The sequence below is a fragment of the Rhinopithecus roxellana genome, chromosome 14 (genome assembly GCF_007565055.1).
Source record: "Rhinopithecus roxellana isolate Shanxi Qingling chromosome 14, ASM756505v1, whole genome shotgun sequence".
NCBI lineage: Eukaryota > Metazoa > Chordata > Mammalia > Primates > Cercopithecidae > Rhinopithecus > Rhinopithecus roxellana.
This window is the reverse complement of record NC_044562.1, coordinates 30,939,316-30,962,975: the sequence shown is the minus strand read 5'-3', so window position 1 is coordinate 30,962,975 and position 23,660 is coordinate 30,939,316. Positions and strand designations below refer to the sequence as shown.

At 49.1% G+C, this 23,660-nt stretch overlaps 1 protein-coding gene across 1 annotated transcript; it reads right to left on the bottom strand.

Annotated features, from left to right (window-relative positions):
- Positions 1-910: 910 nt before the first annotated feature.
- ZNF142 (zinc finger protein 142) lies at positions 911-23,656 on the bottom strand. The gene is given in 11 exon segments (XM_030915985.1): positions 911-1,795; positions 3,633-3,738; positions 5,465-8,435; positions 9,539-9,716; positions 12,006-12,830; positions 13,741-13,908; positions 15,097-15,696; positions 19,884-19,931; positions 19,934-20,196; positions 22,735-22,910; positions 23,010-23,656. Coding segments are annotated over 9 exon segments (5,595 nt in total). The 5' UTR covers positions 20,163-20,196; positions 22,735-22,910; positions 23,010-23,656; the 3' UTR covers positions 911-1,325.
- Between the last annotated feature and the right edge of the window lie 4 nt (positions 23,657-23,660).

Genomic DNA, 23,660 nt, shown 5'->3' with positions numbered 1-23,660 from the left:
AAAAAAAAAAAAAAAAAGAATCAGGGCAAAAGAAGACAAAAGATTATGTGGTCCCAGCCTTCCTGAAGATTCTGGCTGGAACCATCCTGGTTTATGTCTATTGTCCCAGCATAATTATTAATAGTACCCTCGGCCGGGTGCGGTGGCTCAAGCCTGTAATCCCAGCACTTTGGGAGGCCGAGACGGGCGGATCACGAGGTCAGGAGATCGAGACCATCCTGGCTAACACGGCGAAACCCCGTCTCTACTAAAAAATACAAAAAACTAGCCGGGCGAGGTGGCGGGCACCTGTAGTCCCAGCTACTCGGGAGGCTGAGGCAGGAGAATGGCGTGAACCTGGGAGGCGGAGGTTGCAGTGAGCTGAGATCCGGCCACTGCACTCCAGCCTGGGCAACAGAGCGAGACTCCATCTCAAAAAAAAAAAAAAAAAAAAAAAATTGTACCCTCTTTAAGTTTTCCCAGTGTGTCCCAGTTTAGATGATCAATTATATAGTAAGGCACTACAGAATTATCTGTGAAGCAGTTACAGAATTCTGAATTGTAGATTTTCCTCTCTAGTCATCTGCCTTTCCATAGTATCCTGGTACTTTAACACCTTACTGCAGGTGCTGAGCCAGTCTGAGGATTGATGATGAGCTAAAGTTGCTTCTAGGAGGAGGCTTAGTGGGTAGCAATCCTCCCTTTATAGATATAGGTAGACAAAGGAGCTTGAAGTAGGGAGCTGGCCAAGGGTCAAGACAGCTCAAGGACAGAGAGAAGGCAGACCTAGGCCTGTTTCAGAATCAATACTAAGTGAAGATGAAAGGAGACAAAAGGGAGGCAGAGGTCTGAGAGGGGACAGAGTTGATCAAGATGACAGCCTGGAAATGTTAAGACAGGGATTTGGATAAATCTATAATGTAGTAACCACTTTCTGTTTAACATGCTTTATAGAGCATCAGGCAAAACAGCACATGCGGTTAGATACAACCGTTTTTAGAAGATTCTGAAAGAAAATAGGACTTGACACAGTAAGAAGGAAAGAGAAGATTGAGTGGGTAAAATCCAGATCTTATAGCCAGGGACTTTGATGGAGTGATGGTGAAGAAACCGGGAACTCACAGGTTAAAAACACAATGTACAGCAATAAGAAATCAACATTGTAGTCCAGTCCCCCTTTTATATGGGTGATAATTTCAAAGTACTATAGCCAGAGTCCCAGGAGGGTTCTAGTCACCCTTGCTCCCCAAAAGCCAGTCCTTCCTTAGGCTCCTCAGGTTAGTGCTGATCCCAGTCTGCACATCCCAGACCATACCCTCTTCCTATTCAGGAGGTGGGGCAGGCTTTCAGCCCTCAGGTCCAGTGTGGGGAGCGGCAGGAGCAGGAGGGCTGGGATCCTCCAGCTGCACATCATGCAGGTGCACTGTGGGGGTGGTGGGGTCTTTGCCCACACCCTGGTTTGGGTCGGCTTGGTCAGGGTGGTGCCTGCGTATGTGCTTGACCACCTGGAACTTTTGCTTGGCCTTGTAGTTGCAGAGGCGGCAAAAGAAGGGGTGGTGGTCGGTGTGGGTGAGGGCATGATGGCGCAGGCCAGCAGCCCAGCGGAAAGCACGGTGGCACACGTTGCACACATAGGGTTTGGCCTCACTGTGCTTGCGAAGGTGGGTGCGCAGCAGGAAGCGCGTCTTGAAGGCCTTGCCGCACTGCTCACACATGAAAGCCCGTGCTTCTCGATGCCGGGTCTCCTGGTGCACACGCAGTGCATCAGCCCGGTTGGTGCAGTACTCACACTCGGGACACTGGTATGGCTTCAGTCCTACAGGACAGAGAACAAATCATCATTGAAAGGCGGTGGAGCAAGGTTCAGTGGGCCATGGAGTTACTGTGATCGGTGGATATAAAGAATGCAAGCAGCAAGTTGACTAATGACCATATCTTTGGAATGCTCCAGTCCTCCAGTCCTGTTTGACATTTCTTTTTTCTTTTCTTTTCTTTTTTTTTTTTGAGATGGAGTTTGGTTCTTGTTGCCCAGGCTGGAGTACAGTGGCATAATCTCTGCTCACAACCTCTGCCTCCCAGGTTCAAGTGATTCTCCTGCCTCAGTCTCCCAAGTAGCTGGAATAACAGGCATGCGCCACCACACCTGGCTAATTTTGTATTTTAGTAGAGACAGGGTTTCACCATGTTGGCCAGGCTGGTCTTAAACTCTAGACCTCCGGTGATCTGCCCTCCTTGGCCTCCCAAAGTGCTGGGATTATAGGCATGAGCCACTGCGCCCGGCCCTATCTGACATTTATGTGCCTTTCCAACACAGAGTCCTTGTACATCAACAAGAAATCAATGTTGTTGTCCCAGCAATCAATGTTGTGGGTGCCCAATGGATGCTGAAAATTAACTGGACCTCTAACCAACTAACTACGTGAGAGTAATGAATATTCAAATATGGAAGGGTTTCCACATGGGAAATTATAACCCTCTTTTGGTTACAGGGTACTCATGGAATTTGTCAATTCATTTAAACACAACTGCTTGTTCAACTCGAAAAGACAAATACCAGCCTGGGCAACAAAGTGAGACCCTGTCTCTACAAAAAAATGAGGTGGGCATGGTGGCGTGTACTTGTAGTCCCTAGCTACTTGGGAGGCTAAGGCAAGAGGATCATGTGTACCCAGGAGTTTGAGGCTGTAGTGAGCTATGACTGCACCACTGCACTCCAGCATGGGTAACAGAGCAAGACTCTGTCACTGAAAAAAAAAAAAGTACTTAGGAGGGGCCAGGCATGGTGGCTCATGCCTGTAATCCCAGCACTTTGGGAGGCCGAGGCAGGCAGATCATGAGGTCAGGAGATTGAGACCATTCTGGCTAATATGGTGAAACCCCCGTCCCGTCTCTACTAAAAATACAAAAAATTAGCCGGGTGTAGCGGCAGGTGCCTGTAGTCCCAGGTACTCAGGAGGCTGAGGCAGGAGAATGGTGTGAACCTGGGAGACAGAGCTTGCAGTGAGCTGAGACTGCGCCACTGCACTCTGGGCTGGGCAACAGAGTGAGACTCCGTCTCAAAAAAAAGAAAAAGAAAAAGAAATACTTAGGAGGGAAGAGGTAGAGGTGAAAGAAATGGCATTCACAAAAGCAGAGGGCCTTGAAATGCTCCTAATCAATTCCTCCACACAGGGAAGATAAGATGCAGTAAGCACAGGCACATGATTGTGTGCTTTCAAGAACCGAGTTTGTGGATTCCATCCATACCCAGGAGAAGAAAAGGACAGACTGGAACAGGAGACCCCTCCACTTTCTCCTTTTTAACTCATGATGGTTCTGTCATGTCTGTATAAGAGCCAGGCAAATCTGCCCTCAGCCACCTAAGTTTGAGTTGGGGGTTCTCACGAGGGGAAAAATGACTGACCTCATAACACAGTCACCTGGGAAGCTTTTGGAAATTACATATGCACAGGTTCTCAGGTTTACTCTTCTGATTCTGACAGGTCTTCAGTGGGTTGGGGAGCCATTCTGGCACATACAACCCCAGCCTACCCTCTACTCCCAATGTGAAAATTGATGTTGGCCCTGAATTGGAACAAGGACCAACCTTGGTGAGGTGAGGTTTGCCAGGGAACAAGGGAACCCTTCAGGCCTGTGAAACCACACAGACTCACCTGTGTGCTTGGTCATGTGGTATTTGAGCTGGTTGACCCACTTGCACTTATAGCCACACTCAGGGCACAGGTACTTCCGTTCCTCCTTGTGGATCCGCATGTGGTACTGGAAGAGGCAAGAGCAAAAAGCAGAAAATGTGTACCCTTTGGTACTCACTGGATGTAGAAGTAGGGGTAAATAGGCAGAGAAACTGTTGGCAGATAACCCTGTTCCCTGCTCCCATCCTGTCCATAGGCCACTTACCAACCAGGTCCCTGAGTTTTGTCAGTTTGGTATCCTAGGTTTGCCTTAGCTCTGTCACTTACTAGCTATGTCCCAGATGGTTTAATCCCTAATTCTCAGACTACTAATCTATAAAATGGGGAATCAAGTATCTATAGCTCATATTTTTGAAATGATTAGAATTATAGTGCTAGAAATATAGTAAGTGCTCAATAAATGTTAGCTGTTATTATCCAGATTGTTCTCACTCTATTCTATGCCTTTATCATATGGTAAGCAGACATTATGGAACTTCATTTTTTTTCATCTTCAGTTTCTTGCTAGGGATTTTTTTTTTTTTTTAAAGAGACAGGGTCTCACTCTATTGCCCAGGCTGGAGTGAACTGGCATGGTCACAGCTCTCTGCAGCCTTAACGTCCTGGGCTAAATCGATCCTCCCACTTCAGCCTCCCAAGTAGCTGGGACTACAAGCATGTGCCACAAGGTCCAGCTAATTAAAAAAATTTATTTTTATAAAGACAGAGTCTCCACATGTTGTCCTGGCTAGTCTCAAACTCCTGGGCTCAAGCAATCCTCTGGCCTTGGCCTCCCAAAGTGCTGGGATTATAGGCATGAGCCACTGCACCTGGCCAATAAATTTTTATTTACTTATTTATTTTTGAGACAGAGTCTCGCTCTGTCGCCCAGGCTGGAGTGCAATGGCGTGATCTCGGCTCACTGCAAGCTCTGCCTCCTGGGTTCACACCATTCTCTTGCCTCAGCCTCCCGAGTAGCTGGGACTACAGGCACCAGCCACCATGCCCTGCTAATTTTTTGTATTTTTAGTAGAGACGGGGTTTCACAGTGTTAGTCAGGATGGTCTTGATCTCCTGACCTCGTGATCCGCCCACCTCGGCCTCCCAAAGCGCTGGGATTACAGGCACGAGCCACCGCGCCTAGCCCCAATTTTTAAAATGGGGTCTTGCTTTGTTACCCAGGCTGGGGTGCAGTAGCATGATCATAGCTCACTGCAGCCTCAAATTCCTAGGCTCAAGAAATCCTCCCACCTCAGCCTCCTGAGTAACTGGGACTACAGGTATATACCACCATGCCTAGCTAATTAAAAAAATTTTTTTGTAATGGGATCTCAATTTGCTGCCAAGTGGCCTTCAACTCCTGGCTTCAAGCGATCCTCCTACCTTCGTATCTCAAAGTGTTGAGATTATAGGTGTGAGCCACAATATGGAACTTTATCTTTACAACAACCCTATGAAGTTGGTATTATCTCCTGAGTAGCTGGGACTACAGGCGCCCACCACCTCGCCCGGCTAGTTTTTTGTATTTTTTAGTAGAGACGGGGTTTCACCGTGTTAGCCAGGATGGTCTCGATTTCCTGACCTCGTGATCCGCCCGCCTCGGCCTCCCAAAGTGCTGGGATTACAGGCTTGAGCCACCGCGCCCGGCCCGGTATTATCTCCTTTTTAACAGATGAATAATCTGAGGCTTGGTAAAGGAACTTTCCCAAAGTCACAGAGCTAATATCTGGAGGCATCAGCTTTACAGAACCCAGGCAGTGTAACTCCAGAGCCTGTGCTCCTTCCACTTCCTGCCCCATATCCTCTGACATTACCTTGAGGCGAGAGGGATCAGCACAGGCATAAGGGCAGAGGTGACAGTGGTAAGGCTTTTCCCCAGTGTGAATACGGCTGTGCCAGGTGATCTTCTGCCGGTTCTTGGTGCTGTAAGCACAATCGGTGCACTTGTAGAGACGAGTGCCCCCATGCCCTTTCACATGGTGATCTAGTACCAGCTGATGGCGGCACGTGAAGTCACAAAAGGGGCAGTGCAGAGGGGGCTGGCCAGCATCCCCATCCCCATCTGAGGCTGCCACAGCTGCTGAAGTCTCCTCATGCTGTTCCAGGTAGTGCTTCACCAGGCCCACCCGCTCCCGGGCAGCAAAGTCACAGAGCTGACAGCGGTGGCTGAAATGCTGCTGCCTCCGATGCTCATCCAGAGCCAGTCGGCTAGGGAAGGCCTCCTGGCAGGCCCCACACTCAAGCCGTGGGTGCTGTTTACGGGTGTGTCCTCGTAAGCTGGCAGGGCTGGGGCACAGCAACCCACAGCGGGAACAGTGCAGGGGGCCCTCAGTGGTCTCTGCAGGAGAGCCAAGGGCAGGCTGTGCAGGCTCGGGGTGTCGGCGCAGAGCATGCTGCTTAAGTGCTGTCTCTGAGCTGAACTGGGCTTCACACTGGGAGCAGGCAAAGGCTGGGGTGCCTTGGTGGCAGCTGTTGACATGACGAGTAATGTCATGGCGAAGGTAGCCACTATAGTCACAAAGTGGACAGAAGTGGGTGGGTGTTTTGTCATGTACCCTTAACCGGTGCAAGCGCAGTTTCGAGTTGGTACCAAATGTCTGGGGGCAAGAGCTGCAGGGGATGCGGCCAATGCCTGTGTGTCGGGACTGGTGAGCCTCTAACCGGTACCGTCTGGTGGTGGAAAAGTCACAGAAGGGGCACTGATGAGGCTTCACCCCCTCGTGCTTGAGCCGCCGGTGCTGCTGCATGCACCGGCTCTGTTTACAGGTGAAGCCACAGTCCCCACACTGCAGATGGGGCCGGGGCCCACGGGCTGGGGCTGCAGTGGGGTGCCTCCGCTTCTGGTGGAGCCTCAAGGCAGAGGCAGCAGGAGCAGTGAATGGGCAGAGGCTGCAGTGCAGCTCTCCAGACTCCTCGAGGGGACAGCCCCGGGTCTGGTGAGTCCTCAGAGCCCGTTCCTGCTGGCAGCTAAAGGGACATGTGGGGCAGGAGAAGCGAGCCCCCTTCTGCTTTTGAACCAGAACTATATCCCCATCACCAGAGCTGGACTCTGTACTCCCATTCTTCAGGGGAGCAGAGTCCCCATTGCTCAATGGGGACACAAGCTGGGTCTGGGGGGTCCCTCGTTTTCCTCCCCCGCCACGTCCTCCCCTGCAGCCTTCAGTCACGTGAGAGGTAATAGAGGAGAGCCGGGAACAAAGGAATGGGCAGGAGTTGCAGTGAAACTTGCCCTGCTCAAAGCGGTGTTTCTTCGGGGCCTCTGTAGGCGAGGAGTTTCCTGCAGGAGGGACTGGGTCAAAGCAGTGCTTCTTAGGGGCCTCTCTGGGCAAGGAGTTTCCTGCAGGAGGGACTGGGGAACCAGAGACTGTGGCAAGAGGCTCTTCTGTTTCCTCTGGCTCCCTGGGAAGCTCCAAAGGAACATCTTTCGGAAGCAGTAGCTCTGCTTCTAGTGGTGCAGGTGGGGGCTTCCCACCTTCTGTGTCCTCTGAGGCCTGGGTACCCGGGAGCACAGGTTGCAGAGGGATGGGTGAATCTGGTCTGGGCAAGCCCTTGTTCTTTCTGAGCAAAACAGGGCACTTCTTTAGCAGGTGGGTGCTGAGGCCACGCTGTTGCTTGAAGCTAGCCCCACACTCAGGGCACAGCAGGGGCTCTCGACGGCCCTGGCACCCAGTCCTGGAGTGCAGATTCAGGGCCTTCTCCCGGCGAGTGATAAAAGGGCAGTGTGGGCAGCGGAAGGCTCGCCCCTCTCCCTGGATCACTACCATCTGCACCCGCCCCTCCAGCACCAATGCCTCTGCTTGTTCTTTATCCTGTCTCCTTAGAGCCTTGAGTAACGACTCTGACTCAGGTAACGGGGGCAAGGGTGCTGTCTCAGCAGGTGGAGTTGCCTTGAAGGTTCCTACCCAGTTGTTAGGGGCCTCCTCTAAGGATGGATTTGTGGAGGGCTCCGACGCTAGCTTTTCCAGAAGGGGATTTTCTTCAGCACCCAAGTCAGAAGTCCCAATACCTTCAAAGTTAGATAGCTCTGGTCCTTCCAGTCCATCTGGCCCTTCCAGTCCCAGGGGCCTGAACTCCATAGGGGCTGTTTCAGTGACCTCCTCAAGGGGTGGCTCAGTCACAGACTCCAGCTCTACTCCCAGGGCCTCTAGGTGTAGTGTGCAGCTGCCCTCTTCCACCTCTGCTGGGCTGGAACTGCCAGCCAGCTCAACCCCATGGGGAGCCTCACTGCCCTCCTGTCTTCCAGTGTTGACCTCCTCACTTGTCTCTGGCAGGGTCTGGTCCAAGCTGGGATCCACCACAGTCCCAGGTTCGTGACCTGGCCCCTCAGACTGGGCAGACAGCTGGCTTGAGGGCTCTGAATCTGGTGGGGGTGTCGGGCCCTGCATGGCCCCTTCTGGCTCCTGGCTCGCGTAGCGGAGCTGCCAGGCGTGGTCTCCAGGCACATAGCCATGGGCCTTGCGTTTGTGGAACAAGAGTGTGGTGTTGCTGAAGGTGCGGTAGTCACAGAGGGCACAGTGGAACTCACGGAGGCGGGTATGCTTGCAGTTCTCATGGCTCAGCAGAGCCTGCTTGTGGCGGCTCTGGTAACTGCAGTAGTGACAAGGGTAGAGCGGGGCCGTTGTGCCGGGGTGGTGCTGGGAAGCCATGTGCTTCTGCAGCTCATACTTCCGCTTGCAGGCGAAGGCACACACCTCACACATCAAAGACTTGCCCTGATGCCGCAGCTTGTGGCTGCTCAGCTGATCAGCCCGGTGGCAGCGATAGGAGCACTGGTTGCACTGATACCTGGCGAGGAGAGAAAGGGGGAGGTAACCACAATAATTAATCACAACAACTAAGAATCACTCAGTAAATACTTACTGTGGGCCAGGCTCTGCACTCAGTATCGTACATGTGTCACCTGATATAACCCTCTTTTTCACTACCCTATGAAACTGGTATCTCTATTTTCCAAGGGAGAAAAATTAAATCACAGAAGTTAGTAACTTGACTAAGGTTGGTTACAAAGGAAGCCAGGAGCAGAGACAGCCTAGCTTCAGGGCCTGTGTTCTAAGCCCTACTCTGTACTGCCTTCCTAAAATAATCATGAATCAGCATGACCCACTGTACACTTCCAAGGAGCTGACATGGCTACAACTCCACAGGGCAGGTTTCTGTGCCTCGTTTCCCTTCTCCCACATAAGCATGACAGCTCTAGAAACCCCTTAGCCAGCTGTGCCATAGGTCAGAGAACTTGCCTGGATTTGGAAGTGGCCAAGACTGGGGCATGAATATAGAGTCTATTCACTTTCCCAGGGCCAAACTCTGAGAACTCAAGTACACCTTAGCCTCTAGGCCTATACTGTAGGTCTATACTCCCTTCCCAGAGCCCAGAGAGTGCTCGCCATGTGACTTGAGCCACAGTCACAGGGGCCAGCTGTAGGCAATGCAGTTGAGAAAGTGGGAACAGAGAAGGGTGTTATGAAAAGACTCTCTTTTTTCTTTCCTTTTCTTTTTTGAAACACAGTCTTACTCTGTCACCCAGGCTGGAGTACAGTGGTGCAATCTCGGCTCATTGCAACCTCCTCCTCCTGGCTCAAGCAATTCTAGTGCTTCAGCCTCCCAAGAAGCTGGCATTACAGGCGTCTGCTACCATGCCCAGCTAATTTTTGTAGTTTTAGTAGAGATGGGGTGTTGCCCAGATGGCCTTGAACTCCCAAGTTCAAGCAATTTGCCCGCCCCAGCCTCTCAAAGTGCTGGGATTACAGGTGTGAGTCACTGCGCCCGGCCTTAGGAAGAGACTCCCCAGGGACCAGAGAAAGCAATAGGGCCAGAAGTTAGATCCAAGAGGAAGCTAGCTTGGCATAAGGTTCTCGGGATTGGGACGGAGGCCTATGAGTGTGTTGTACCTGAGGTCTCCTGCATGTTTTCGCATGTGCACACGGAGGTAGTGCTTCCACTTGGTGACATAGCCACATTCAGTGCACATGTAATCCTTGGTGTTGGAGTGGGTCAGCATGTGCTTCGATAGGTAGCTCACGTCTCGACATGTGAAGTCACACAGCTCACATTTGTGAGGCTTCTCACCTTATATGGGGGATGAGGATGAGGGGAGAGAACACAGGTCAGATACAGAGCAAGTGGACAGACCATTTCTTCCAGCAAGGCTTCCCTGATGCCAGCGAGGAACAACAGCTTCATGTGCTACCTGCGACGGTGAAAACCTCACAATAATGAAGGCTGCTTCACAGCCCTCTCAGATAACTACTCCCCCAACTCTCACACCAATGAAGATGGGAAGAAAGTAAAGACCAAGCTTTTCTTTTTTTTTCTTTCTGTTTTTTTAATTGAGACAGAGTCTCACTCTGTCACCAAGGTTGGAGCACAGTGACGTGACCTCAGCTCACTGCCAAGCTCAGCTGCCCGGGCTCAAGCGATTCTTGTGTCTCAGCCTCCCGAGTAGCTGGGATTATAGGCGCCTGCCACCACGCCTGGCTAAATTTTTTGTATTTTTAGTAGATACAGGGTTTCACCATGTTAGCCAGGCTGTTCTCGAACTCCTGACCTTAGGTGATCCGCCCACCTTGGCCTTATAAAATGTTGGGATTACAGGCATGAGCCACTGTGCCCAGCCCAAGCTTTTCAAAACTAGCGTAAAGTCCACTCTTGATTTGTTTTATAGTTTGCTGTCACTATGGTCAACTGCTCTACTAAGCCTAATTCTTTTGTTTTCCAGAAAAGGAAAAATAAATGAGACAACAGAACAGAATGGTCAAGAATTCTGAAGTCCAACATAGTAATAAAAATATTAACAGCCAACATGAACAAAGTTCTTACTATGTGAATAAGCACTCTTCTGAGCACTTTGTAAAAAAACGCCTCCTCTTGGCTGAGCACGGTGGCTCATGCCTGTAATCCCAGCATTTTGACAGGCTGAGGCAGGCAGATCACGAGGTCAGGAGATCGAGACCATCCTGGCTAACACGGTGAAACTCTGTCTATACTAAAAATACAAAAAATTAGCTGGGCGTGGTGGCGGATGCCTGTAGTCCCAGCTACTCGGGAGGCTGAGGCAGGAGAATGGAGGGAACCCGGGAGGCGGAGCTTGTAGTAAGCTGAGATTGGGCTACTGTACTCTAGCCTGGGCAACAGAGCCAGACTCCATCTCAAAAAAAAAAAGCCTCCTCTCCTCAGATTTTCAGAACATCCTTAAGAGGCAGGTGCTATTATCACCCTCATTTTACAGATAGGGAAACTGAGGCACAGAGAAATCATAGAGCCATTAAGTGGTAGTTTAAATCCTAGCTGACTACCATATGGCTTCCAGCAGTCTGTTTCCTTGTCTCCAAAAGGTTGGTATAAAGATTATATGAGATGTTCCAAAGTTGTCAGTGAAACTCAGTGAGAACTCAAAGGTGAGCTGTTCATGTTGATGGTCAAGACCTGGCACTGACAGGCTGGGCCAGGTTCCTTCAAGACCCCTCCTTGTTGTCCCTGCCCACTCACCCAGCCCCATTCCCTATGGTGAAAGGCTGGCAACATGGTACTCTGCAGAGTTCTAACATTATCTGTGTCGTCTTAAAGTAGGTCTCAGAGTTTGTCTCTTTTCTCATCTTTACCTGCCTTACTTACAAGATTAAGCCTCTTGGAAAGACCTCAGAAACATGAGATTCTGTGACTAAAGCATGTACAGGAATGAGTTCAATGAGAATAATGGCTTTGTCCCAGGCTACCTAATTTTTTTTCTCCCAAACCAGTGTCTTTGATGAAAATTCTAAAAATGTCCTGTCAATCCACTGATGTTGACATAGAGATCACAAATGGGATGATGCTGTAGCAGGAAGCTTGGTTTGGTTGTTACCTAAAGCATCAAGAATGCTGGAAGACAGTTACGAGTGCCAGTTAAACATCTGCAACTTCCAGGTCACTGAAGGTGATCTTGTTCAGTGACATGGACACCCAAGCTATAGAAGGCCATATGCATGTGGATGGCTCAGTCCCCTCGCCTGTCTCTCTTAGCACATCCCAAAACATGAATTGCAACGTAAGGTAATTTGTCCTGGTTTGGGTTTCTTCAGGCTTGATGTTAACCCACTCAAGCCTGACCAGGGGTGGGCAGAACTGGACAGGGGCTTAAGAGGCATAGCACCACAGTGGTTAGAGCACAGGCTCTGGAATCAGACTGCATGGATTCAAATCCTAGCTCAACTACTTTACTAGCTAAGTGACACTCAACTTAAGGCTCATTTGTAAACCTGGAATACTAGATCTATCTCTAGGAATTTTGGGTCAAATGAGAAAATGTATGCAAGGCCCTTTGTAGCCATTATCACCACCATCATTATTACATTATTGTAAGGATGGAAACCATCCTACCGGTATGTAGAAGCATGTGTCGGATGAGCACCCTCTTGTGGGCAGTGGCAAAGCTGCACTCAGGACACTGGTGGATCTTTTCATGAGCATGCATCTTGCCTACATGATCCTGGTAAGCCACTGGGTTGAAGGTGGCAAAGGGGCAGAAGGTGCAGCGCAGCTCTTCACTGCCAGGGTGGCCCTGCTTCTTGTGTTTACGGAATAGGTGCTTATTGGAACAAGCAAAGTCACAGTGGGGGCAGTGGAAGGCGTAGTGGCTCTTGTGGTGGGCCTCCATGGCTTCGGCTGTGGCAAAGAGCATGGGACATGAGTGATGGCGGCACTCCACAGCCCGCACCCCATGCGTCTCCTTCAGGTGCTTAATGAAGGCCTTGCGGTCGGGTGCTGCATAGCTGCAGCCCTCCTGAAAGCAGCGAAGGGGTAACGGCTCTGCTGCAGCTGCTGCCGTGTGGCTCTTGAGGTGCTCCTTGAGGGCCTGGCTGAGGCGGAATTCCTCACGGCAGACAGGACAGGCATAGGTATCTGAGTAGAAGTTGGAAATATCTTCATGCATGCTGGCCATGTGGCGGTTGAGTGCATTCCTCTCCACCGCACTATAGTGGCACAGTGGGCAGTGGTGGGCCTTTTCACCCAGCTCCCGCAGCAGATGGGTCTTGAGCTTGCTCTTACTGGTGAAGAACTTCTGGCAGTTGGGGCACTGGAGACTGGGGTCTGGGAAGTGGAGATGAAGGTGCTCCACCAGATGGGTCCGTTTCTTAAAGCAGCGCTTACACTCTGGACACATATGGGTCTTGAAGAGGGACTCGGTGCCAGAGACCACATCCCCTGGGGGAGGGAATAGAGTTGAGAGAGTGAGATTTTTCTGGGGATAGCCAGATAATGGGAGAACCACAATTTGCTCAGACATAAACAATGTGTGGCCTCTCTCCGGGAAACCAAGCAAAAGGGTCTCAAACACTGTAGTCTCAAAGAAAAGGTGAGAAACTCAAGTTTTAAGAGAAGCAAAACCACAAGGGCTTCTCAGGCCTTGCTGTGACATCCTGTTTGAAGTGCTTTACTCAGCTACCTGCTCTTGAGTCTTTGTTTAGAGCTGCTTAAAACAATCTGAATGGAGCATTCTTGTTCTTTCCTGCCTTGTTCTATGGGGGCAGGCAGAAGCATCAGCAAGATTAGTTAGAAGGAAAAGAGTCCCCAAGGGAGTGAGCCAAAAGAAAGTAAAGAACTCTTACTTCCAAACACTGCCTCACAGGCTCTAGGTAATAATGAAGTTGGTAATAAATACAACCAAATCTTTCTTATTCACCTTGATAACAACTGTGCTCCTTATGGGATGACTTTCAAATATTCTACTGAGGTGAAAAACTGGGAAGCAAAGATTCAGAAAAAAGTATTTGAGGGCTCAGTGCCAGACAAAATAGGCTGTTGATCATCAATAACTTCTGGCATCTCTATATTATGATGAAGATCACCTCCTGCTTCCCTGCTAGAGTTTTCTGCCTGAGGAAAACCAGCCCAGTGAAGCAAACTCGATTTACCCCAATGCTATATTACTAAAGTCTTTATCATTCACTCATTCATCATTTTCCCACTAGACCTTGACTTTTGAGTCAAGGTAGAACAGAATAAAAGGATCCGAACCAAAGCTCAGAAAACAAACCCCAGAGCTTCAATACCACGGTTTCAACAATCCATTCTTCCCCACCACCAAGGGCTTCAAGCCTTAGGATGTCATTACCTTCTAGCCGCTGAGCCCCTTGGCCTTTATCCACAGCCTTCTGGGAGTTCTTCTGGGTGTCACTCTTCTCTTCTTTCTCTACATTCTCCTCTTCAGCTGTCTCTTGCCCAGGCAGGGGTGTACCTGCTTCCTGTGAAGGTTCTCTCCCTCCTGGAGGCAGTTTGGGAGCTGGAGATACATAAAACTTGATAAAGTCTACAGGAGCCAATGACAGCACTAAATGCTTATATTTCTCCACCTACTGGCTGAAATAATCACCTTCTTCCACTTTTAGCATAAGGAAATCTTGGGTTTTATGTATAAATGTATTTCCACTCAAGACAGAAATAGGAGGACCAAGAGCTAAGTTATTAGCAATGTTCCAGTCTAAAGTAACTCAAACCTCAGAGAGCACCCCTTTTGACAGCAGTGAGGTCACTGAGGTCATCGGGAGCTGAAAGTAGAGAATGGGTAGACTGCAATTCCTTCTCTTATCAGAATCCTGGCCTCTCCTGGCCTGTTTTCTCTGTTTCCTCCTGCTCCTCTGCTCTCTAATGCTTTTTTGGGACCAAGAGGAATGACAACTAGTAAAATACCATCTCCCTTGAAAGTTCCTTTCCCTTCCTCCCTCTCTCTTTCTCTCTTTTTTTTTTTTTTTTTTTTTTTTTTGAGACAGGGTCTTACTCTGTCATCCAGGCTGGAGTGCAGAAAGCATATAAGACAGTGCAATCTTGGCTCACTGCAACCTCCGCCTCCTGAGCACAAGTGATCCCCCACCTCAGCCTCCTGAGTAGCTGGGACTACAGACATGCGCCACCAAACCCAGCTAATTTTTGTACTTTTTGTAGAGACAGGATTTCACCACATTGCCCAGGCTGGTCTTGAACTCCTGGATTTAAGGGATCCATCTACCTTGGCCTCCCAAACTGTTGGGATCACAGGCATGCACCACAGTGCCTAGCCCAAATGGTTATTTCCTTTTTAAAATAACCCTGGCTTCTACTGCTCAATCCCCAGTTGCTCTAAAGGAAAGTCTACGGGCATTCCATCAGTGGCCATAGCCAATGATGGTCATTTTTGCTTTTGCTCTCAGAAAGCTGTGAAATGGATCATTAGAGAATATTGGTTAAGTAACTTCAAGCCACAGGTAGCCTAAGCCAACTGTCACTCATTGTCACAAAGACTTCCTCTTTGTCCCATGTATTCCACTGTTTCAAGATGCCTTCCCATGTCATCCAGTAACTCCATCCTCCTGAGCCACTATCTAGATTCTCTTATATTCATGTACATTCATGGCCTTGGAAACAACTGCCTCTCCTATAAGATCAACTGTGGCTGAACTCCAGGAGAGGAACTGCTTGGCCCTTGGCCTCATACCTGGCAGCAGCTCCTGGGATGGAAGGCCCTGAACGGCAGAAAGTTCTCCCTGTGTCCCAGCACCATGGCTCCGCTGATGCTGCCGGAAGAGTTTGACGTTGGAGCCCATGAAGCTGCAGTGGCTGCAGTGGAAAGGGTAATGCGCCTGCCGGTGCAGCTCCATGCCCTGCTGGCTCCCGAAAAGCAGGGGGCAGCCCCGGAAAGAACAGGGCACAGGAACTGCTCTGTGAGTCTGCCTCAGGTGGTGCTGCAGACCCTTGCGATCTTCAGCAGAGAACACACAGCCAGATTCTGGGCAGGAGAAGGTGTCAGGAGTGCCCCGGTGAATCTTGAAGTGGCTCTTCAGGGCCTGGGGTTGGGCAAACTCCTGTCTACACACAGGGCATGATAGGGGACTAACTGGTGGGCTCTGGCCCTGCAGAGGGCCAGGGAGGGTTGGGTTGCCGGGAGGCAGCTCTACAGAGCATGGGGGGCTAGAGAGGCCCTGCACAGGCTGTATATGGGTCTCACTGCACTGGTGCAGGGCCAGCAGAGTGGGCTCTGCGAAGCTCTGTTCACAGCGCTCACAGAAGTACACCTCCACCACCTTTACCAGGACACCTGCAGGCAGAGGACCGACAGAGAAAGGCATAGAATCAGATGGAACAAGACTCATAGGAGTTAGTTACTAGTAGAAAATGTAGGTGAATCTTTTAATATTCGTAGAGTACAGATGGACTTTAAGTCTGGTCCTACACCTGGACTGTAAGCCCCATAAGGTCAGGGACCATCTATCTGGCATGTGTGTTTGGACTCCTAGCACAATACTTGGTACAAGGTAGGTGCTTAATAAATATTTGTTAAATGAGTGAATAAACAAGCAAATCCAGAAAGCATTAAGACAGTATATTTTGCCCAAGTGAAAACCAGAAACTTCCAAAAGAAAATGACAAACTAGGGATAACATCTGCAATATAAATGATAAGAGCTTTACTTTCAAATTCTGTAAAGAGCTTTACAAAGGCACAGGAATGGATAAAATGGAGAATATCCTTTCTGAAAATAGTTATTTTTCTCCATAATTGCTGCCGTTTTAAAAGCAATGGGCAAGACTTTGATTAAAAAAGGCTTAATAAACACTCTCTTTTGGTCCTCCAACAGCCTTATGACAACAAGGTCCTGAGATTCTACGAGGTTAAGACTACTATGTTTATTAGTAGTAGAGCCATGACTCAAGGTCAGGTTCGTCCTACATTTATTCTGCTGGTCCTTTTACTCTTTATTGTTATTTTGTTAAAAAAAAAAATTTCAGGGCCAGGAGTGGTGGCTCACGCCTGTAATCCCAGAACTTTGGGAGGCCAAGACAGGGAGATCATGAGGTCAGGAGATCGAGACCATCCTGGCTAACATGGTGAAACCCTGTTTCTACTAAAAATACAAAAAAATTAGCTGGGTGTGGTGGCACACACCTGTAGTCCCAGATACTCGGGAGGCTGAAGCAGAAGAATTGCTTGAACCTGAGAGGTGGAGGATGCAGTGAGCCAAGATTGCCCAGTGCACTCCAGCCTGGTCAACAGAGAGACTCTGTCTCAAAAAAAAAAAAAAAAAAAAAAAAAAAAAAATTTCAGGCCGGGTCCAGTGGCTCACGCCTATAATCCCAGCACTTTGGGAGGCCGAGGCAGGTGGATCACCTGAGGTCAAGAGTTCAAGACCAGCCTGACCAACATGGAGAAACCCCGTCTGTACTAAAAATACTAAATGAGCTGGGCGTGGTGGCGCATCCCTGTAATCCCAGTTACTCAGGAGGCTGAGGCAGGAAAATCACTTGAAACCAGGAGGCAGGGGTTGCAGTGAGCCAAGATCACACTATTGCACTGCAGCCTGGGTGACAAGAGTGAAACTCTGTCTCAAAAAAAAAAAAAAATTTTTAGTGCAACATCTAAAATGATACGTAAGTATACAAAGGAAGAATAACCACCCAGCCCCTTCACACACACAATTTGGTGTGTTTCTTTTTGACCCTTTTCTTCCCACTTGCTATATATCAAAGATATTTTTATATTTGATTACATTTATATCTAGTTCGTACTTTCTTGTCCAGTTTGTTTTTTGCAGAGCATGGACAAATCAAAATGAAATTCTGCCCTTGCTTCCCTGGGGACAAAAAATATAAAAATAAATTTTTTGGCTGGTGGTGGGGGAAACAGGGTCTCTCTCTGTCACCCAGGCTGCAGTGCAGTGGTGGTGTGATCATAATTCACTGCAGCCTTGACCTCCCGTGCTCAAGCGATTCTCCCACCTCAGCCTCCTGAGTAGGTGGGACTACAGGCACCACCATGCCTGGCTAATTTTTAAATTTTTTGTAGAGATGGGGTCTCCCTATGTTGTCCACTCTAAAAATAATTTTAAAAAATAAATAAATTGTGCCCTTACGGATGGACATCTGGGCTATTTCCAACCATTACAAATAAAGCATGCCTATATATTCTCATCCTTGTATCTTTGTGCATGTATAGTATGTCTTTCTATAGGACAGATTCCTACAGTGGAATTACAGTGGTCAGAGTATGCAAACTGTAAAATTTGCTATGTAGCTAAATTGACCTTCAAAAGATTATAATAATTTGTATCTCCATAATCTATAACATGGTGTTTCCTATAGCCTGGTCAACACTAGGTATTATTTAAAATGTTTAATTTATGTCAAAGTGCATCTCCTATTTTTTTTTTTTTGAGACAGAGTCTCGCTTTGTTGTCCAGGCTGGGGTTCAGGGGCACGATCTTGGCTCACTGCAACCTCTGCCTCCCGGGTTCAAGTAATTCTCGTGCCTCAGCCTCCTGAGTAGCTGGGATTACAGATGCCTGCCACCACGTCCAGCTGATTTTTTTGTATCTTAGTAGAGATGGGGTTTCACCATCTTGCCCAGGCTGGTCTCAAACTCCTGAGCTCAGGCAATCGCCTGTCTCGGCCTCCCAAAGTGCTAGGATTATAGGCATGAACCACCATGCCCGGCTGCATCTCTTATTTTTGACAGGAATTTGTTTGCTAGTGAGATTAAGCATCCTTCCATATAGTTATTACTTTTATTTCTTTAGAGCATTGCACATAGATTTCTTTTTTCCATAAAAAAAAAAAAAGGTTTCTGCTGGGTGCGATGGCCCATACCTGTAATCCCAAAATTTTAGGAGGCCAAGGTGGGAAGATTGCTTGAGCCCAAGAGCTCAAGACTAGCCTGGGCAACAAGGTGAGGCCTCATCTCTACAAAAGAAAATTTAAAAACTAGCTGGGTGTGGGTGGTATACACCTGTGGTCCCAGCTACATGAGAGGCTGAGGCAAGAGGATTGCTTAAGCCTAGGAGGTCAAGGCTGCAGTGAGCCATAACTGTGCCACTGCACTCTAGCTTGCGTGGCAGAGCAAGATCCTGTCTCAACAAAACCCCCAAAACCAAAAGAAAACATAAAAAGGAAAGCAAACAACAAAAAAGATGGTTCCCTTTTCTTATTGTGGCTCTTTGAATTTTAAAGATATTAACTCTTGACCAGGTGCAGTGGCTCACGCCTGTAATCCCAGCACTTTGGGAGGCCGAGGCAGGCGGATCATGAGGTCAGGAGATCGAGACCATCCTGGCTAACACAGTGAAACCCTGTCTCTACTAAAAATACAAAAAATTAGCTGGGTGTGGTGGTGGGCGCCTGTAGTCCCAGCTACTCAGGAGGCTGAGGCCGGAGAATGGCATGAACCCAGGAGGCAGAGCTTGCAGTGAGCCGAGATGGCGCCACTGCACTCCAGCCTGGGCGACCGAGCGAGACTCTGTCTAAAAAAAAAGAAAAAAAAAAAGATATTAACTCTTTCTTATATATTGCAAATGTTTTTCCTAGGTTCTTTTTTTTTTTTTTTTAATTTCTTTCACCATATAGAAGTTTGGAAATATTATATGGTCAAATTAGCTAATCTTTCCCAATATTCTTTGTCACTACACTACAGTGCCAAGTGAAGTGGTGACAACTATGGCTGGAGGATGGCAATTAAAAAACAGGGAAGCTTCCTGAAAATAAGAGGTGATGATAATGGGATGAATAAAGGGAGAATCTTTCATCTGAGCTAAATACAAATGCTCAACTTCTACTGTTTTTTTGTTTTGTTTTGTTTTTAAAGAGGTGGGGGTCTCACTATATTGCCCAGGCTGCAGTGCAGGTATTCACAGGTATGATCATAACATACTGCAGCCTCTAACTCCTGGGCTCAAGCAATCTTCTTGCCTTAGCCTCCCAAGTAGCTGAGACTACAGGTGCATGCCACTGTACCAGGCCTCAACTCTTATTCTTAACAACATGCCTTGAATGAGTAAAGTATGTTATACACAAAAAACTAGGGCAGGGAAATACCAGATCACTCTGGAAAGCCCTGCCAAGCCCAGGGTGGTAGAGACAGGGTTTTTGCTTAATCCCTGGCTGCAGTTCCTGGGTAGGAGGGTCAATATGGAGGAAAGAATCTCCAAGGACTGTAAGAGTAGGGACAAGCCAGGATTCGGCAGAGGTGTCAGAAAGGTCTTACTTTCTGGATTACTGCCGAACACACACATGAAGCCCTTGCAGGACAGACTGCCAAAAGCTTGGTAGAAGGCTGTGCACCACTTCGCCAGCCTTCAATCAACATGCACCAACTGCAAACCAAATGACAACATCTCCAAGTATAAAAATAGGATGCTACCTTGTGTTCTCATCATATTTATACAGAATCAAAAATAACCCAGACAAAACCTCAGAGCCGCCTGTCCCACTGGCCTGCTTGCAACTGTGTTTGTACCTGGGGTCTCTCCAGGAGCACCTGGGGTCAGGGTTCCAGCTACTGTTCCACAATGATCTCCACGTTCCCTGGTCCCTCTTCAGTTGCTGTGGCCTCTACCAGCAGGCAGCCTGGCTCAGTAGGCAAAGGCGCAGGGTCCCCGGAAGGACAGGGGCTCTGGACAGTCCCCAGGATTCCACGGTTAGAGAGAGGCGGGGGGATCAGCAATAGCTCAGGACACAGTCCATCCATCTCTCCGGTGCTATGGGCTGGCTGTGAGTCCAAAAGTGGGTCTGTCATCACCACCGACTTGTGTGTTTTGGCCTCTTAAATGCTGACAAGCCAACCAGAAGAAAAACAAAGTAAAGTTAGAGTTCTTACTTTCTTCCCAGCTGGCGTGGGAACACAGCCCAGTGCCCACTGACTTAGGCATTTTCTTGCATGGCAATATGCCACATATACCTTATGAGACTAAATAGAGGCTTTCTTTTATGATAATGTTCAGAACAAAAAGTATAAAAATGATAATAGAATATTAGGAGAGAGCCAACAAGTATTGGCCAACATATTAATGACTGCAGGTTGTCTCCCGCTAGCTAAGTACCCTTAGCCAAGTCATTAAGCAATTTGGGTCTCAGATTTCTTATCTGCAGCAAAATCAGGTGGGGCCAAAGAATCTCAGAAGTGCCTTTTTTTTTTGTTTTGAGACAGAGTCTCGCTCTGTCACCAAGGTTGGAGTGCAGTGGAGTGATCTCGGCTCACTGCAACCTCCACCTCCTGGGTTCAAGCAATTTTCCTGCCTCAGCCTCCCCACTAGCTGGACTATAGGCAGGCGACACACACGCCTGGGCAAATTTTGTATTTTTAGTAGCGATAGAGTTTCACCATGTTGGCCACGCTGGTCTCGAACTTCTGACCTCAGGTGATCGGCCCACTTTGGCCTCCCAAAGTGCTGGGATTACAGGCATGAGCCACCTTGCCTGGCCCCTTTCTCTCTTAACCTTTGATAATCTCACTATTCCTCAGAATGGATTATAAGGAAGGCCCTTCCTTCATCATCTGGATCCTGCTGACCTCCCCAGACTCATCTCCCACTTCTCCCCTCAGCAGATCTCTGAACCAGATGACGTGCCATTCTCCAGACTCACCACATTCTCTTTTGCTTGCATACCTTCATAGCCTTTTGCGTCTCTTGGCTTGATATGCCTTTTCCCCTTTTCAATCTTTCTCTCGTCTGGCTAACCAATTAACTATCCTTGAAGAAGCTACACAAATGTCACTTCCACCATGAAGGCTTCCTGACATTCTTTTTTTTTTTTTTTGAGACGGAGTCTTGCTCTGTCGCCCAGGCTGGAGTGCAGTGGCCAGATCTCAGCTCACTGCAACCTCTGCCTCCCGGGTTCTCGCCATTCTCCCGCCTCAGCCTCCTGAGTAGCTGGGACCACAGGCGCCCGCCACCTCGCCCGGCTAATTTTTTGTATTTTTAGTAGAGACGGGGTTTCACCGTGTTAGCCAGGATGGTCTCGATCTCCTGACCTCGTGATCCGCCCATCTCGGCCTCCCAAAGTGCTGGGATTACAGGCTTGAGCCACCGCGCCCGGCCGACATTCTTTTGAGACAGTCTTAGTCTGTCACCGAGGCTGGAGTGCAGTGGCATGATCTCAGCTCACTGCAACCTTCGCCTCCTGGGTTCAAGCGATTCTCCTGCCTCAGTCTCCCGAGTAGCTGGGATTATAGGCATGCGCCACCACGCCTGGCTACTATTTTGTATTTTTAGTAGAGATGGGGTTTCTCCATGTTGGTCAGGCTGGTCTTGAACTCCCGAACTCAGGTGATCCACCCGCCTCAGCCTCCCAAAGTGCTGGGATTACAGGCGTGAGGCACTGCGCTGGCCTGGCTTCTTGACACTCTAATTTTCTCTCTTCTGGCATCCTGAGGGCACTCTGTACACAGCCCTTTCAGAAACGAGGTCACACTGCACTGTTTTTTACCCATCAGTCTCTCTCCCTAGATGTATAGCTTTTTAGTAATTTGTTGACATTATCACTTCAATGACATCACTTTGTGATACTGATGTTATCACTTCAACGAACACAAATCACCCACAATCGAAGCTTCCAGTGAAGAAGCACAGACATGGAGCTGCACTGGAGTAACGCTAGGTATCTTGCACTAAACCAGTGGTTCCTCACCTATAACATAACACGTTTGGAGAAATTTCAAACTTATTAACTGACTATGGCCTCAAACTAAATATGAGAACATAACTGAGGAATGAATGACAATTGATTGCATACCCTGTTATACATGGCTAAAATGAGTTTAAGCTGAATAATTAGTAGTTAATAAGAATGATAGGAATCACTTCATGAAATTGAGTCACAGAGAAGATGCAAAAAGAAAAAAAAAGAAGAAGAAACCAGGCAGGGCACCGTGGCTCACGCCTGTAATCCCAGCACTTTGGGAGGCCGAGGCGGGCCGATCACCTGAGGTCAGGAGTTCGAGACCAGCCTGGCTAACATTGTGAATCCCCGTTTCTACTAAAAGTACAAAAAAAAGTAGGGCGTGGTGGCACACACCTGTAATCATCCCAGCTACTCGGGAGGTTGAGTGAGGAGAATCGCTGGAACCCAGGAGGTGGAGGCTGCAGTGAGCGGAGATCGCACCAATGCACTCCAGCTTGGGCAACAAGAGCTAGAAACTCGTCTCAAAAAACAAACAAACAAACAAAACCCAAGATCTTGCAATCTGATAGTCCCTATTTCCAGAATCCCACGGACTCAAAACAACAGATCACAGGGATTCACAAGGTGGCTGGGAAGTGCACTCCCGTGGCCAGAGGGATTCTCTGGAAACTGCAGCCTCCACTTACTGAATATTATCGCTGCTCTGGGGAATCTTCCAGCTTGGCCATACATGGCCTCCGGGGGGAGCCAAGGAGGACGCTGAGCCGTCAAGATTAAGAACCTTCACCTGGGGGAGGGCAGGGTGAGGTAGGAGACAGGTGGGCACAAGAGAAGAAATACGCTTATCTTCCGGGCAGGAGGACTGAGGAAGAGAAAAGACAAAGGCAGAGAGAAGGTCTGGAGAAATAACGGGCCCCGGCCTAGGGACCCAGGTTCCCACTTGCCTCTGGCTCTGACTCACCGCATAGCTTTGGACAGACAGAGTCGCATCGCTTCTCTGGGCCTCAGCTTTCCTGTCTGTAAAATGGAGGTGATGACAGTGTCCACATAGTCGGGCGGGAGCTAGATCATAAGAGCCAGCGAACGGGAAAGGCAGCTTGTAACCTGGAAGGCTTGGGATGGAGCATCGTCATGATTTTGGTCCTGAGAGCAGCGGGTACCGGGCGGGGTCCAGAAGCGTGACGCGACTGCGGTGCCGGGGCCCAGCTCCTCTGGGTGCTCCCTTCAGTACCTCCTCCCGAGAGTTCCCAGCGCCCAGGCCCACCCTGATCCCGGGGCTCGAAAAACTTTGCCTCCAGCTTGCTCCACCCGCGTTCCCTTGCCAGTTCCGCCCCGCAGCTACTCACTCACCTCCAGACCCCGCTGGAGCCGCATCTCTATGGTCGGCCGCGGCTGGAGCGGCCCCCGGTGCCCCCTTTGTGCGACCGCCTCCGGCCCAGCCGCCTCTAGGATATTGGAGATGTGGAAGCCACTCTCTCTTCCTCTTGCCGGCTGCCGGGGTACTCTATGTTTTCTCCCTGTGGTTTTTCCCGCCCTCCACCCCCACTCCAGCCCTGAAGCCGGAGAAACACCATCGAGAGCTCTGGGATAGAGTGGCGTGGGCTTCTTGGTG